This window comes from Ornithodoros turicata, chromosome 1 (assembly GCF_037126465.1).
Source record: "Ornithodoros turicata isolate Travis chromosome 1, ASM3712646v1, whole genome shotgun sequence".
In the NCBI taxonomy this organism is placed as follows: Eukaryota; Metazoa; Arthropoda; class Arachnida; order Ixodida; family Argasidae; genus Ornithodoros; species Ornithodoros turicata.
Window position 1 is genome coordinate 76461290 of NC_088201.1, and position 15790 is coordinate 76477079.

Below are 15790 nucleotides of genomic sequence, written 5' to 3' on the forward strand. Positions count from 1 at the left end.
ACCTCAAAAAGTGGGTGGAGCCTCAGGTATAGGCAGGTCCCATTAATGGCCAGACTCCCTTTGGCATAAACGGCAGTGCATTGTCCACACCGTGCACGTGACGTATGTCCGTCGTAAATGCGGAAATGTAAGACAGTACCGCGCTTCGCGGGCGAGGTAGTCTGTGCGGTTGGTACGAAATAGGAATGGAAGGGGCTTATGATCCATTAAAACGTGGAATGTGCGGCCTTCCAGGAAGTATCAGAAATGACGGACTGCTGCGTATATGGCCAAAAGCTCTCGACCATAGACACTGTAGTGGGTTTACGCGTCGTTTAGGCGGTGGGAAAAGAACACTACAGGGTGTCCTGCCAGGCGTCGTCAGTATGCTGCTGCAAAACTGTGCCCACAGCGGTGCTAGATGCATCTACCATGAGACGGCTTGGGGCGTCGTGCCGGGGGTCGATTAGCATAGCTGCGTTCTCGAGGGCGTGCTTGATATCTGCAAAGGCGGCGCCAGCGGACTGCGGCCAAGGGACGCAGGACGACGGCTTCGGGTTGTTGCGGAGCACATCTAGCAATGAACCGACGGTGAAAGTTCACCAAGCCAAGAAAGCAACGAAGTCACCATGCACATGAATCGGGCGTGAAGTGTCAGAATGTCCACGTGCACATGACCGAATCGGACGCGAGGTGGCAGAAACGATTGAAGTTGAGTCCGAGTGTGGCGGCCGACCTTCGCTCGCTGATAAGGGACACAGGTCTTCACCAAGCGCTGCACATCCTTATTCATGCGCGGCCAGGCATAGCGTTGTGTCAGAAGCTTTTGGGTAGCGCGCACGCCAGGATGGGGAAGGCCGTGCGTCGAGTCGAAGTGGGCCGGCGCAACTTGACGCGAATGAACGGTTGATTAATGCCTATGTTGATCGTCGTTTAACCTTGTGACCTCTGTCGTGCGCCACGGGGATTACAGGGTGACTTTAGCGAAGGTTACACATTTTGATCCCGTCGTAAAAATAGAAAATGACATTCCCAGCGCTCCAAACTTTGCAGACTGATAGTGATTCGCCCGAAGTTTCGACCGTATTTTTTTTAAATGCTCTCGCTTTGTGGAAAAGAAGTTAGAAACAAAGCAAATTCTTACTCCACGCATTTCCAATGTGCTATACCACCTGCAAACCCCCTTTTTTTCCTTCTGTCTGCTTCTCATTCACATCACCATGTATACCCTGCATCTGGTTGTTGGTAGTTCCACAGGTTCTGGTTTTGCTTCATCTGATGGCAGCACCACCGGTAGGTGGTGATCAGTTCCATGTATACCAAAGGGATCAAAGGGAGGAAGAGGGGAAGTTGCCACCAAGTAAATAAGGGTGAAGTGTACGTACAGAATGGATGTAATAACAGAGAACTGTATTTTGACCTGTGATTGGCTAGATACCTCAAAAAGTGGGTGGAGCCTCAGGTATAGGCAGGTCCCATTAATGGCCAGGCTCCCTTTGGTACATGTCGCTATGATGCAGCACTGAGACGGGACGAAGGGCTGTTAAAACAAGGAGACAAACGTATCTGCAAACTCTCAACTGACACGAATTTATTTGCGCAGACAAATTTAAACAATCAAGAAGGAAAATAGATGGCGCACTAGCTACACAAAATTCTATGCCCCTAGTGTGGTCCACGTGGGCCTGCAAGGTCAACCCCACACTCCACGTTTAGAAACTCTTTTTCTAGGTTAGTCAGCGCAAGAGATGGGGCACTGATACAACCAAAAAAGGCCTCCTGCCATATGCTTCGGCTCACTCCAAGTTAGTAAAGAGGGGTTTGGCCAAATCAGTAATGCGTGCAGCTCTGGTAAAATCGTGCCAGCACATGTTGAACAGTAGCTTCGAGACCCAAATAACCAGACTGAGATGTGCAGGATTTCCTGAGAATGTGCTAGTAGATGTGGCTGAGGTTTTACTGAAGCAGCTTAGGGGATCTGCCCCGAAAAGGACATTTGTCATGCCCCTTGCCAGGCCAGTGGTCATACCCTATGTACATAGGGTATCTCACAATATAAAAAGGATTGCAGGCAGGTTTGATATTCATGTTATATTCTCTGCTCCACGCAAGTTGCAAAGTCTTTGCTCACACATTAATAAAGAGCGTAATGTTCGGGGGTATGGCATTCGCCACAAGAAGCTTTTTGTTGCCTGCGACTTAGGCACCATATATTCTATTCCTCTAGATTGTGGTGCGTGTTATATTGGTCAGTCGGGGCGGTGCTTGAACGTCCGACTTATGGAACATGCATCGACTATACGCCGCACCCCATCAGGCCACCTTGGCCTGCACTGTAGGGACTGCGAGTGCATACCATGCTTCGATAAAACATCTGTTTTGTGCAAGAACTCTGATAAGACTGTACGCGAGATAATTGAAGCCTTCTGTATTCACAGAAAAGGGACACATTGTATCAGTGCCCCGTCTCTTGCGCTGACTGACCTAGAAAAAGAGTTTCTAAACGTGGAGTGTGGGGTTGACCTTGCGGGCTCACCTGGACCACACTAGGGGCATAGAATTTTGTGTAGCTAGTGTGCCACCTATTTTCCTTCTTGATTGTTTAAATTTGTCGGCGCAAATAAATTCCTGTCAGTTGAGAGTTTGCAGATACGTTTGTCTCCTTGTTTTAACAGCCCTTCGTCCCGTCTCAGTGCTGCATCATAGCGACATGTACCAAAGGGAGCCTGGCCATTAATGGGACCTGCCTATACCTGAGGCTCCACCCACTTTTTGAGGTATCTAGCCAATCACAGGTCGAAATACAGTTCTCTGTTATTACATCCATTCTGTACGTACACTTCACCCTTATTTACTTGGTGGCACCATTTTGGAGAAACTTGATGGGATTGGATTGAAACGGATATCCCTGGTGACAGACAAAAACGACGTATTTTGCATTCACTTTTAACAACGCCATCTGCACGAAGAGAGGCATGTTGGGAAGACTCAGAATTGCAGAAATGGTTGCTGGCAGAAGCGATTGGCCAGGAGAGCGGTACAACCGCTTCTTCGTAGCAGACGACCGCCGGTATGAAGTTATAAATCACTTAAGTAAGTAGATCGAATCAAACATGAGCAAAGATGTATGTATAAATACAATGCAATTATATAATGCAAAATCCTACGTATAAGGGTCGTCCTTCTTGCTATTTTCTTGGTATCACGGTCTTAACTAAGCCTAACGTTAGAGACAAAACATCTCATTTTCGCATAAATAATGATGGTGGAGCGAAAGTTGAAGCTGATTTTGCAGATGCGTACATGGGGGTATATACTCACAGTATGAAATTAAAGCAGTCTGTGAAAATTTTTTGTCACAAAATCATCACTTCGCTGTTCCAAGCACCATCCTCTATCTTGGAGAAAATTTGGTGTCATGGCAGCTCCCATGGAAAATGGTAACCAATGAAATGCGCCTAAGTTTAATTGACAGGTCGAGCCTCCTTTTTAGGCTTCTCCTAATGTCCATACTCCCTTTGGCATACATGGCACTGATGGTGATATGAACATGAAGTAGACAGAGGAAAAAATGGCTGACTGCAGGCGCTATAGAGCATAGGAAGTGCATGGAGTGAAAATTTGCTTCTTGCTTCTTTTCTACGAAGTGATAACATTTGAAAAAATATGGTTGAAACTTGAGGCGAATGACTATCAGCCTGCAAAGTTTGAAGAGCCGGAGACGTTATCTTATGTTTTTATGACTCGATCGAAATGTGTAACCTTCGCTAAATTCACCCTGTACCTGTGCAGTCAGACGCAAACAGCGTGACGAGGCACTGCGAACATGGCGCTATCTAGTGTTTCAGAAGTCTGGAATCACTGGAATGACTGATGAGATTAAGAGGACTGGCATGCCCTCTTACTGTTCCATTTCTGTAAATTTCAGGTGCAAGAGGAAGCAGTGGTACACTCCATATTAGGGAGCTGCACAGAGGCGCCTCTGATCAAGAATCTTCTCGTCACATTTCTTCAAATGCACACTTGAAGATCAGCACAGCAACAGTTGAGCTGCAACTCGACAGCACTGCACTAGTCACTATGAACGATCGACCCACAGAGCGACCTCCGGAGCAGAGCAAGCCATGTGCACTTGCATGCACCTCGAAAGCTAGTCTGAAATGCCATATGTTTGCACACTGTCACAATGAGTCTGAAAAGTGTCCCACTACTCCCCGAATGGATGTTCAGATGGGAGAGATGGGCTCAGAGTGCAACATCTGTGTCTCTGCATTCTCGTGGTCTGCAAGTGAGAACCATGAGTCGAAGTATACTGCAGAAGCATACTGCAGAAGCACATTACAGTGCCATGAGCGGACACACAAAAATGTGAAGCCATACAGGTACGTTGTCTGCCCTGCGGAGTTCAGCCAAAGCGGGCAACTGCGGCATCACAAGAGGACGCACACAGAAGAGAAGCCATACAAGTGCGATATCTGCCCTGCCGAGTTCAGCCGGAGTGGGCAACTACAGGATCACAAGCGGACACACACAGGAGAGAGGCCATACAAGTGTGTTGTCTGCTCTGCGGAGTTCAGCCGAAGCGAATATCTACAACATCACAAGTGGACACACATCAGCGACAAACCATACAAGTGCGATGTCTGCCCTGCTGAGTTCATCCGGAGTGGGCACCTACAGGATCACAAGCGGACACACACAGGCGAGAGACCATATAAGTGTGACCTCTGTTCTGCAGAGTTCGGACATAGCACAACCCTGTCACGTCACAAGCAAACGCACACAGGTGAGAAGCCATACAAGTGCGATCTTTGTCCTGCAGGGTTCAGACAGAGCAGAACCCTGTTACGTCACAAGCTCACACACACAGGCGAGAAGCCATACAAGTGCAATGTCTGCCCTGCGGAGTTCAACGAGAGCGGGTACCTACGGCGTCACAAGCGGACACACACAGGCGAGAAGCCACACAAGTGCGATGTCTGCCCTGCGAAGTTCAGCCGGAGCGAATATCTACAGCGTCACAAGCGCACGCATACGGGTGAGAAGCCATACAAGTGTGATGTCTGTCCTGCGGAGTTCAGCCAGAGAGGGCACCTACAGGATCACAGGCGGACTCACACAGGCGAGAAGCCATACAAGTGCGATCTCTGTCCTGCAGTGTTTGGACAGAGCAGAACCTTGTCACGTCACAGGTACAGACACACAGGCTTGAAGCCATACAAGTGCAACGTCTGCCCTGCGGAATTCAGCGAGAAGAGGTACCTACAGCGTCACGAGCGTTCACACACGGGCGAGAAGCCATACAAGTGTGATGTCTGCCTTGCGGACTTCGGTCAGAGAGGGCACCTACGGCGTCACAAGCGAACACACACGGGTGAGAAGCCATACAAGTGTGATCTCTGTCCTGCAGAGTTCAGGCAGAGTACGACCCTGTCACGTCACAAGCAAATACACATGGGTGAGCAGCCGACCTTTGTCTTGCAGTGTCATCTCCAGCACAAACTTGAGGTGTGATACAAGTGCAGTCTCTGTCCTGTTGAATTCTGGCACAGCATGGACCTGGGCATCACAAATGAACACCCACAGGCGAGAAGTCATAGAGGACAATTCCCTGTTCTACAGACCTGGGGCACAGCACAAACCTGCAGTGCAACGAGGAAACTTGCACAGGTGTAAAGTCGTACGAATGCAACTTCTGTACTGCAGAGTTCATGTACAGCACAAAGTTAGCATGTAGCCAGTACACATTTGGGATAACGACCGTACAAGTGCAGAGGGCACATACACGTACATGTACACGTGAAAGAGGCCGTCCAAGTGTCAATTCTGTTCTGTTGCACGTCCTACACCCAGAGACCTGATGAAGTGGTTAAGGCCCTTCATTTTCTGTGATTCCACGATTCTGCAAAAATTTGCGGGTCTGCCGCGGAATATGAGGTTTTGCGCAGAATTTTGCAGAAGAAGCATGCTTAACTCAGTTTACGCGCAAGACGAACAGAGTTTGCTTGCACCGGGTCGGCTTGCGTTACAGTGTAGATGTGCTAACCGGATAAGGCCGCCAGGTCGTGATATGGCCCTATCGGTGTGCTGGAACAACCCTCTAACTCCTCTCCTAACCCTCAACTCTCTGGGATTCTGGAGTGGAATGCAAAGGCTGACCTCTGCTTTGGTGTCCATAGCTGTCAAGTACCTCTGTGTGACAGTGAACTCTGTTCATGCAGAGAGGTCACCTAGCAAGTACAATTTGGTAGTCAGTTTCAAAAAATGCCACTCCCTCTCAAGAAAGTACAATGTACCTTGTTATGCTAAGTCACAAAAGTTTTTGCAGTTGTAACCATGTTCCTCCACACTAAGAGCTAACAGAGAGTATTTTCTGTCTTAACTAGGGCGATTTGCCTTTTACCGCGGAAAAATGCAGAAGTCATAGTTCCCTGCTGCGGAATTCAGGATGTGCCGCAGCAGAAAAAGAAGGGCCTTACACATGGTAATGCAATGAGAGGAAAGGTTGTATGGACGCAGTCTGTGTCCTGCCGTATTTTGTTTATGTTGGATGTTTTGAAACTCGCACGCATGAGCAGGCCGAGGTTAAAAAGAGATTGGGGCTCGATTGGGTGGTAGCCCATGTAAAAAAACAACAACAACAACAAACCAGGAAAGAACACATTCACACTGACCATGAAATTAACCAAGGTCCGTTTCCCTTTTTATTCCTCCTACTAAGAATGCTTCTTTTATGCCCTACAAGGCGGATAACATAAACAAATAAATCAACCCAAAGAAGTACTATATTAAAAAATTTCTACAAGATGTGGCAACTTCTGAGAAGAATCCTGAGAATCACCTCTTGTGTTACGGGCCTGTTTTGTTGAATGCATTCAGGTTTGTGAATGACATCCCAAAAGTAATCATTGAGAGAGAATCGTGGTTGGTACGCGGGAATAAAAGTGGTGATCTCACTGTCAGTCTGTGCTGAGAGGGTTGACTAGACACTAGAGCTACCGCAGGACACAGCGGGCATGGGAATGCACCAGATTGCAAGCCATTGCGCATTTCGTTTTGGGTTGCCGTCTTCCAGGAATGTTAGAACACCATTGGAATGCCACGCAATTGCGGGTTTCGTTATGAGTTGCCCGAATGCTGGGACAGTACAGGAATGCACGTGATTACACCCTTCGTCATAGGTTGCCCTCTTCCGCGAATGCTTGAACGCCACGGGAATACCAGGCGATTGCACGATTCGTCATGGGTTGTCCCCATCCGCGAATGCTAGGACACGACGGGAATGGGAATGCCACGCGATTGCGGGCTTCGTCATGGGTTGGCCCCATCCGCGAACGCCAGGACGCTACGGGAATGGGAATGCGCGCGATTACGCACTTCGTTATGGGTTGCCCCCATCCGCGAATGCTAGGACGCCACGGGAATGCCACGCGATTCCGGGCTTCGCTATGGGTTGTGTTCATCTGCGAATGTTAGGACGCCACGAGAATGGGAATGCCACGCGATTGCAGGATTCGTCATGGGTTGCCCCCCATCCGCGAATGCTAGGACGCCACGGGAATGGGAATGCCACGCGATTGCGGGCTTCGCCATGGGTTGTCCCCATCTGCGAATGTTAGGACGCCACGGGAATGGGAATGCCACGCGATAGCGGGCTTCGTCATGCGTTGCCCCATCCGTGAACGCCAGGACGCCACGGGAATGGGAATGCACGCGATTACGCACTTCGTTATGGGATGCCCTCTTCCGGGAATCTTACAACACCATGGGAACGCCACGCATTTGCGGGCTTCGTATTGGGTTGCCTCCTTCCGCGAATGTTAGAACGCTACGGGAGTTGGAGTGCACGCGATTACGCCCTTCGTCATGGGAATGCCACGCGATTGCGGGCTTCGCCATGGGTTGTCCTCATCTGCGAATGTTAGGACGCCACGGGAATGGGAACGCCACGCGAGTGCGGGCTTCGTCATGCGTTGCCCCCATCCGCGAATGCTAGGACGCTACGGGAATGGGAATGCCACGCGATTGCGGGCTCCGCCATGGGTTGGCCCCATCCGCGAACGCCAGGGGTATGGGAATGCACGCGATTACGCACTTCGTTATGGGATGCCCTCTTTCCGGAATCTTACAACACCATGGGAACGCCACGCATTCGCGGGCTTCGTATTGGGTTGCCTCCTTCCGCGAATGTTAGAACGCTACGGGAGTTGGAGTGCACGCGATTACGCCCTTCGTCATGGGAATGCCACGCGATTGCGGGCTTGGCCATGGGTTGTCCTCATCTGCGAATGTTAGGACGCCACGGGAATGGGAACGCCACGCGAGTGCGGGCTTCGTCATGCGTTGCCCCCATCCACGAATGCTAGGACGCTACGGGAATGGGAATGCCACGCGATTGCGGGCTTCGCCATGGGTTGGCCCCATCCGCGAACGCCAGGACGCCACGGGAATGGGAACGCACGCGATTACGCACTTCGTTATGGGATGCCCTCTTTCCGGAATCTTACAACACCATGAGAACGCCACGCATTCGCGGGCTTCGTATTGGGTTGCCTCCTTCAGGGAATGTTAGGACGCTACGGGAGTTGGAGTGCACGCGATTACGCCCTTAGTCATGCGTTGCCCCCATCCGCGAATGCTAGGACGCCACAGGAATGGGAATGCCACGCGATTGCGGGCTTCGCCATGGTTTCTCCCCATCTGTGAATGTTAGGACGCCACGAGAATGGGAATACCACGCGATTGCGGGCTTCGCCATGGGTTGTCCCCATCTGCGAATGTTAGGACGCCACGGGAATGGGAATACCACGCGATTGCGGGCTTCGTCATGGGTTGTCCCCATCTGCGAATGTTAGGACGCCACGGGAATGGGTATGCCACGCGATTGCGGGCTTCGCCATGGGTTGTCCCCATCTGCGAATGTTAGGACGCCACGGGAATGGGAATGCCACGCGATTGCGGGCTTCGTCATGGGTTGTCCCCATCTGCGAATGTTAGGACGCCACGGGAATGGGAATGCCACGCGATTGCGGGCTTCGTCATGGGTTGTCCCCATCTGCGAATGTTAGGACGCCACGGGAATGGGAATGCCACGCGATTGCGGGCTTCGTCATGGGTTGCCCCCATCCGCGAATGCTAGGACGCCACGGGAATGGGAATGCCACGCAATTGCGGGCTTCGCCATGGGTTGTCCCCATCTGCGAATGTTAGGACGCCACGGGAATGGGAATGCCACGCGATTGCGGGCTTCGTCATGGGTTGTCCCCATCTGCGAATGTTAGGACGCCACGGGAATGGGAATGCCACGCGATTGCGGGCTTCGTCATGGGTTGTCCCCATCTGCGAATGTTAGGACGCCACGGGAATGGGAATGCCACGCGATTGCGGGCTTCGTCATGGGTTGCCCCCATCCGCGAATGCTAGGACGCCACGGGAATGGGAATGCCACGCAATTGCGGGCTTCGCCATGGGTTGTCCCCATCCGCGAATGTTAGGACGCCACGGGAATGGGAATGCCACGCGATTGCGGGCTTCGCCATGGGTTGTCCCCATCCGCGAATGTTAGGACGCCACGGGAATGGGAATGCCACGCGATTGCGGGCTTCGTCATGGGTTGTCCCCATCTGCGAATGTTAGGACGCCACGGGAATGGGAATGCCACGCGATTGCGGGCTTCGCCATGGGTTGTCCCCATCTGCGAATGTTAGGACGCCACGGGAATGGGAATGCCACGCGATTGCGGGCTTCGTCATGGGTTGTCCCCATCTGCGAATGTTAGGACGCCACGGGAATGGGAATGCCACGCGATTGCGGGCTTCGCCATGGGTTGTCCCCATCTGCGAATGTTAGGACGCCACGGGAATGGGAATGCCACGCGATTGCGGGCTTCGCCATGGGTTGTCACCATCTGCGAATGTTAGGACGCCACGGGAATGGGAATGCCACGCGATTGCGGGCTTCGTCATGGGTTGTCCCCATCTGCGAATGTTAGGACGCCACGGGAATGGGAATGCCACGCGATTGCGGGCTTCGTCATGGGTTGTCCCCATCTGCGAATGTTAGGACGCCACGGGAATGGGAATGCCACGCGATTGCGGGCTTCGCCATGCGTTGCCCTCCTCCGCGAATGCTAGAACACCGCGGGAGTGCCACACGATTGCTTGCTTCCTCATGGGTTGCCCGTTCGCGAATTCTGGGATACTACGGGAATGTGAATGCACACTACTACGCGTTTCGTTATGTGTTGCCCTCTTCCGCGAATGCTAGAACACCACGGGAATGCCATGAAATTGCGGCCTTTGTCATAGATTGCCCCCCATTCCGGGAGTGGTACGCGATTACGGGCTTCGTCATGGGTCGTCCTCTTTCGCCAATGCTAGGACACTACAGGAATGGGAATGCACGTGATCACGCGGTTTGTCATGAGTTGCCTTCTTCTGCAAATGCTAGGACACTAGGGGAACGGCATTACATGCGATTACGGTAGCTCAGTCGGTAACGTGCTGCCTTGATGAGCTCAAGATTGCGGGTTCGATCCCGGCCAAGGGCGGTAGCAATGTGGGGGAGGTAAACATTGCTTTCACCACCGTGTTTCTGAGATTTCCGGCGCACGTCAAAAGAACCCTACGTCTCACGAACGTACATATTTGCTCCCGGATACGTTATGACTACACCTGTACCACCCTGCTAATCAAGAAAAAAATATGCGAAATGGACGTCGTAGGACCGCCGATGCGGATCTTCGAGGGACCTGTGGAGGATCTATTCTGGCCCCATAGATATCGCGCGCCTATGGGAGTATGTGATTTTAATCATGAAATGAAGACACGGACGCAAGTGTGCACCCAAAACATTTTATTTCCATGTGGACACTTTGAACACTCCTTTAAAAATGGAGCCCATTGGCCCTTGAACGAGGTTTCAGCATTTGAAAGCTAGGCATTCGCACATGTCTGGTGGCACATAAGCGGTACAAAAAATGAAAGAATGTGACAATGTGCCATATGCAGATCATTTCCGTTGATACAGATCGTGATCACAATCGCCACGTTATATAAACAAGAAAAAAGTATCCATGTTACTCGCCGTATAGTTAGTTGATATCCTGCATAGAATCGACGCAATTGTATCCTCACGCCCCTTCTCGCCTTATGAACGGCTACCGGTTTCTTTATATTGTTCCTTCGTGTGTCTTCCAGCCTCTGGAACTCACTGGCCAAGTCTGCCGCCGAGGCACACTGATAAAAACTACAGACATAATACATAAATCATTGTTCTCTGCCTATGGCAGATACGCATACCAGCGTTTGGCAATACTTCCCATTTATCAGCAATCTTACGTGTAACGCATTAGACAGTAAATAATTCCAAGCATGCTCAAGTCATCATCAAGTCCGTTGCTCAGGTCATGCATGATGTAAAACCCCGAGACTAGGGAACACAAAGGGACAGACACAAACATGAAGTCTTAAACACAGCTGAAAATTTTACTTCACATACAAGAAATATATACACAACAGGGGGAAGAGAACAACCAGATGAGGACAAAAAGGGGTCAGTTCGGGAGATAGAGCAGTTTGTTCAAGGCCGAACCGAGGATTACGGATGGGTTGCTGACACAGTTCCCACAAGAGGTTATGCAAAGGGTCTCTCTCAAAAGCCTTCTGTGAGGGTCCACTTCAGAAGCCTTTACAATTGTTTCATCCCATAGAGGGAAGCAATCCTCACAGAAGGCTTTTGAGAGAGACCCTTTGCATATCCTCTTGGGGGAACTGTGGGAACAACACATCCGTAACTCTCCGTCCGGCCTTGAACAAACTGCTCTTTCTCCCGAACTGACCAATTTTTGTCCTCATCTGGTTGTTCTCTTCTCCCTGTTGTGTATATATTTCTTGTATGTGAAGTAAAATTTTCAGCTGTGTTTGAGACTTCGTGTTTGTGTCTGTCCCTTCGTGTTCCCTAGTCTCGGAGTTTTACATCATGCATGACCTAAAGTTTCACAAACTTCAAGCTGTACTGCTGCTGTTCGCGTTGAAAATTACTCTATTGCTCCAAGCCGTTGCAGACGCCGCCATGTTTCTCCAGCCTCTCCAGCGGCGTTTGAAATCATCCGCACAACGCGCTATGGCATCACGTGACTCTTCTGCGCGTGGCGAAAAAACAAGCCTTCTGCGCAGATTTCTCCTTCGGTGGTGACGCAGTCATACCAAGGGACTGAAACTCGCGGAGATCACTCTGGTTTACACTTCGCAAAATAAACTTCGAGAATAAACTCCTCAAAATAAATCACGAAAAAATACACGGTGTAAAGATAAAGCCGCAAAAATCAACTTTTGCGATACAAACGCTTGAGATTCAAACTTTCACAATCGGCTCTGATTGGGCGACAGGCACGACAGCCTCAGAGCAGCGAAGGCTTTTGGCTCCCGCGTCTGAAAATAATTCACTGCAGGGTGTGGTTCTTTGTTCTTGGCTCTTTCCTTGTGAAGGGTGTAAGCATATTCTTTTTTCAGCTGTTCGATGGCTTCTCTGCGCGTGAGCATGTGATCACGTCGGTACCAATCAACTCCACCTAACCCTTTCTCCTTGATCTTTCTATAGGGCTTTCTTTCTTTCTAAATATATAGGGCCCCATATTTGCTCCAGCAAGCAATTCGGTGCATTTTCAGAGCGCTTATAATTTTCCATACTTTTTTGTACCAACTGGGTTTCTTGATGAGCGCACTACGATGTGCTAAGTAGCCTACGAGAGCCACAATGTTTGAGTGGTTAATTCGCTTCCCTCTATAGCAGGGGTGCCGAAGTGGCGGCCCCCGAGCGAAAAAAAATATTCGTATATAAAAGTAGCGGATATAAAAAATATTTGCTTCACCAACGGTTGTGACGTTACCATTGGGTTCTGTGCTCGTGCAGTTTCCCTTACTTTAGTGATAGAAAACTGTTGCCACTGACATGTGACAGCCGATGAATCTCTAACTAATGACAAATTCGGGTGGTCATTTCGCGGAAACTTTTTTTCCTACACTCTAAAAACTGAACTTTACATAGCACGCTCTGCGCCAACCATTGCCATGAATGATAGGGTTATCGCTTCTGATTCGAAGAGAGAGGGAGCGCCATCTTCGTGTCAGTCTGGATACATGATAATTGACACAAAAAGGCGTACGTCCCCCCTCCCTCTCCTCAAATCAGAAGCGATAATTCTACCATTTCTGGCAGTGGTTGGGGCAGAGCGTGCCCTGCGGTGAAGTTCAGTTTTTAGAGTGTAGACCTGGCCTATTAGTGCCCACTGTGCCAGATCTTGCGCCAAGAATCCGAGCGCCAAGAATTTGACAGCTAGCACTTTTGCCGCCCGGCCTCGAAGCGATCAGGCTGCGGATTGCCTAACTATATCCGTTGTCGTCATATCCGCATCGCGAAGGTAGCGAGGGCCCTTATTGGCCCGCACGTCAAAGTTGGCATGGGTTAGCAGACGACAACGCCCAAATACGAGCGACCGCGATGCGCATAGCGTGATCCAAGTGGCTAAAACCGCTAGATTCCTGGTACTCATATTCGGGTGGCAACGGTCACGTGTTCCAGCTCGGGAGCCGACCTAACAATTTCTGAGCGCAAAGCCGTGTGGCCATGAAATAGCCTCCCGAATTCGCCATAAGAGACAAGCGGGGCCGGTTGGCACTTGACAACAGCGAAAACAACAAAACCAGTAAAAGTAATGCACAGACAGCCGGAAAACGTACAACTTCACACACAATTCACTCTCATCTACACCCCATATTTTCCGAATCAATCAATCAACGTCGAACCTTCAACTTTTAACCATAATTAACCTTCATTCATATGACAAGAAGGTTGGAAGTTCGACTTCTCCTGTCAGTCTCTGTGTTGCTTTTGCAGTCTTCGCTGATGACTCTCTAAACCTCACTGTGTCTGATTTTTACTTGATTGATATTACTAGTACATTCCTACCGAAATTTGTGAGCAACCCATACATGGCCGATTTGTAATATCGGTGCCTTCAATGCCATCAGAAATGGACAGGTTCATTCGCAGGCTTGGTGATCTTCCAAGTGGATTTGAGCAAGGATTCTTCGTGTGCAGGATAACTGAAACGGAGCTTTTTGATTCACCGTTTTCTGCACTTATTGACAACGTTCCTGATGACTGACAAACGGAACTGAGTGACCTGCCGTGCAACGCACCGATAAGAACAAGTTCGCTGAAGTTGGTGGGCTTCATTCTATCCTTACGTTGTACGAAAATATCTGAAGATACGTATGTTGTCGCGGTCAAACCTGTCGATGTTCGGTACAACATACGTCTAATAATAATAGGGTAAGGTGGTCTATGTGGAAGACAGTTGAGATAATTTGTTAATAGCAGTCAGAATAATCGCCTAAATTGTACCATAATTCGATAACTTAATCCCCAAACCTTTGAGAAATGATGCACAAATTACTGTGATGCTAAACCAGATATTTATTTCGTCCGAGCCGAAAATGACAGGCTACATATTTTCATCAACTTATCCCACCCTATGGGTAACTTGAGGACATCGAAACCTTAATGCCCGATTTAAATTTTGTCTTTTGTTTGTGTTTTGTTGCCACCCGAAACAGTCAGCCACGAGTAGTGCACATGGAATCACAGGGCAGTGACACAGCATCATAACGGTGAGGTCATATTTTATTAGCCGTGGAGCAGAAATGAGCAAACTGGAAGTCAATGCTCACGAAAGTTACAGGTGGGTTACAGAAAGTTACAGATACCCTCTTACCTCGACCACATCTGCAAAACAGCGTCTCACGCCTTTCTAGAAAGCCACGTGCAGAACGTCAACACGTTGCTTCAAAGCCCAAACAACAGCTGTGCTCATCCTGGTGTCACAGATGAGAAAAAAACATTGCTAAGAATATGCCACGCGAAAAACCCAAACTGTCCTCAACTTGCCCCCGTCTTCAAGTAGCCCCACGTTACCCTAATTCCTGGGGTCACGTCGCGAGGCAACTGTGCCAACATACGTCTGCGAGCAGATGTTTTCTGTGTTGAACCTGAATATCTCAAAGTTACGCTCACAACTAAGAAATGAGCACCTCAACGATGTCCTTAAGATTGCAACTGCACAACCACTTTCACATGATGTTGACGCAATAGTAAAAACAACAACAACAAAAAAAAAGGTTCCTCTCCATACACAGCAAATAAAAACGATTGCTGACCCTCTGATTGATCAGCTCTAAATAACCTAAATACATGCGTTTTATGTTGCTTTAAGTTCTGTGGTTTGCGATCTATATCAGAAACAGGCTACCGCAAAGCTGCGGCTCGCGTCGTTCTTCCAAGGCTCGATGCGGCCCGCGGACACGAATGAGTTCGGCACCCCTGCTCTAAGCACATTATCTGCCTGCCAGGTGAAAACTTTCTTCAAATCCTTTAGCACAGATTTCGCACGTGCTTTATCAACAACGGAGGGTAGAAGAATAAAATCAAATTGATTGGGTTCCGGTTCATGTTTGGGTTCCGAATGGACTGGTTTCAGAGGAGGAGGATGATAGTGAGCGCGCTTCCAGTATTTTCCACACTTTGATATCGTCCAAATCGTTGGATTTCAGAACTTCGCCTATTTCTATTCTATGAGCCATGACCGATGGCTTTGGATATCGCTCGCCTGGCGACTCCCGCCACGAGACTTGAGAGCCCTGAGAGGAGCAGTGGAAGTATGGGAATGAGGCCACCTCGTTGTCCCCTAATATATTTCTTCAATTGCTGGGGGGCGCTTATGAAGTGACTTGTAAGCAAGGAAGCTGATGAT

General features: G+C 49.6%; 1 protein-coding gene across 1 annotated transcript; it reads left to right on the forward strand.

Annotated features, from left to right (window-relative positions):
- Positions 1 to 3887: 3887 nt before the first annotated feature.
- Positions 3888 to 5891, forward strand: LOC135401109 (zinc finger protein 235-like). Its single transcript, XM_064633302.1, has 2 exons — positions 3888 to 5353; positions 5464 to 5891. Exons 1-2 carry the CDS (start codon positions 4060 to 4062, stop codon positions 5484 to 5486), a joined length of 1317 nt encoding a protein of 438 aa, XP_064489372.1. The 5' UTR covers positions 3888 to 4059; the 3' UTR covers positions 5487 to 5891.
- Positions 5892 to 15790: the final 9899 nt, after the last annotated feature.

Excerpts from the sequence above, each read along its gene's own strand:
- LOC135401109 (XM_064633302.1), top strand. The coding sequence starts at position 4,060 with ATGAACGATCGACCCACAGAGCGACCTCCGGAGCAGAGCAAGCCATGT. Across the intron at positions 5,354-5,463 it reads TCACAAGCGAACACACACGG|TGTCATCTCCAGCACAAACT; the intron begins GTGAGAAGCCAT and ends TTTGTCTTGCAG.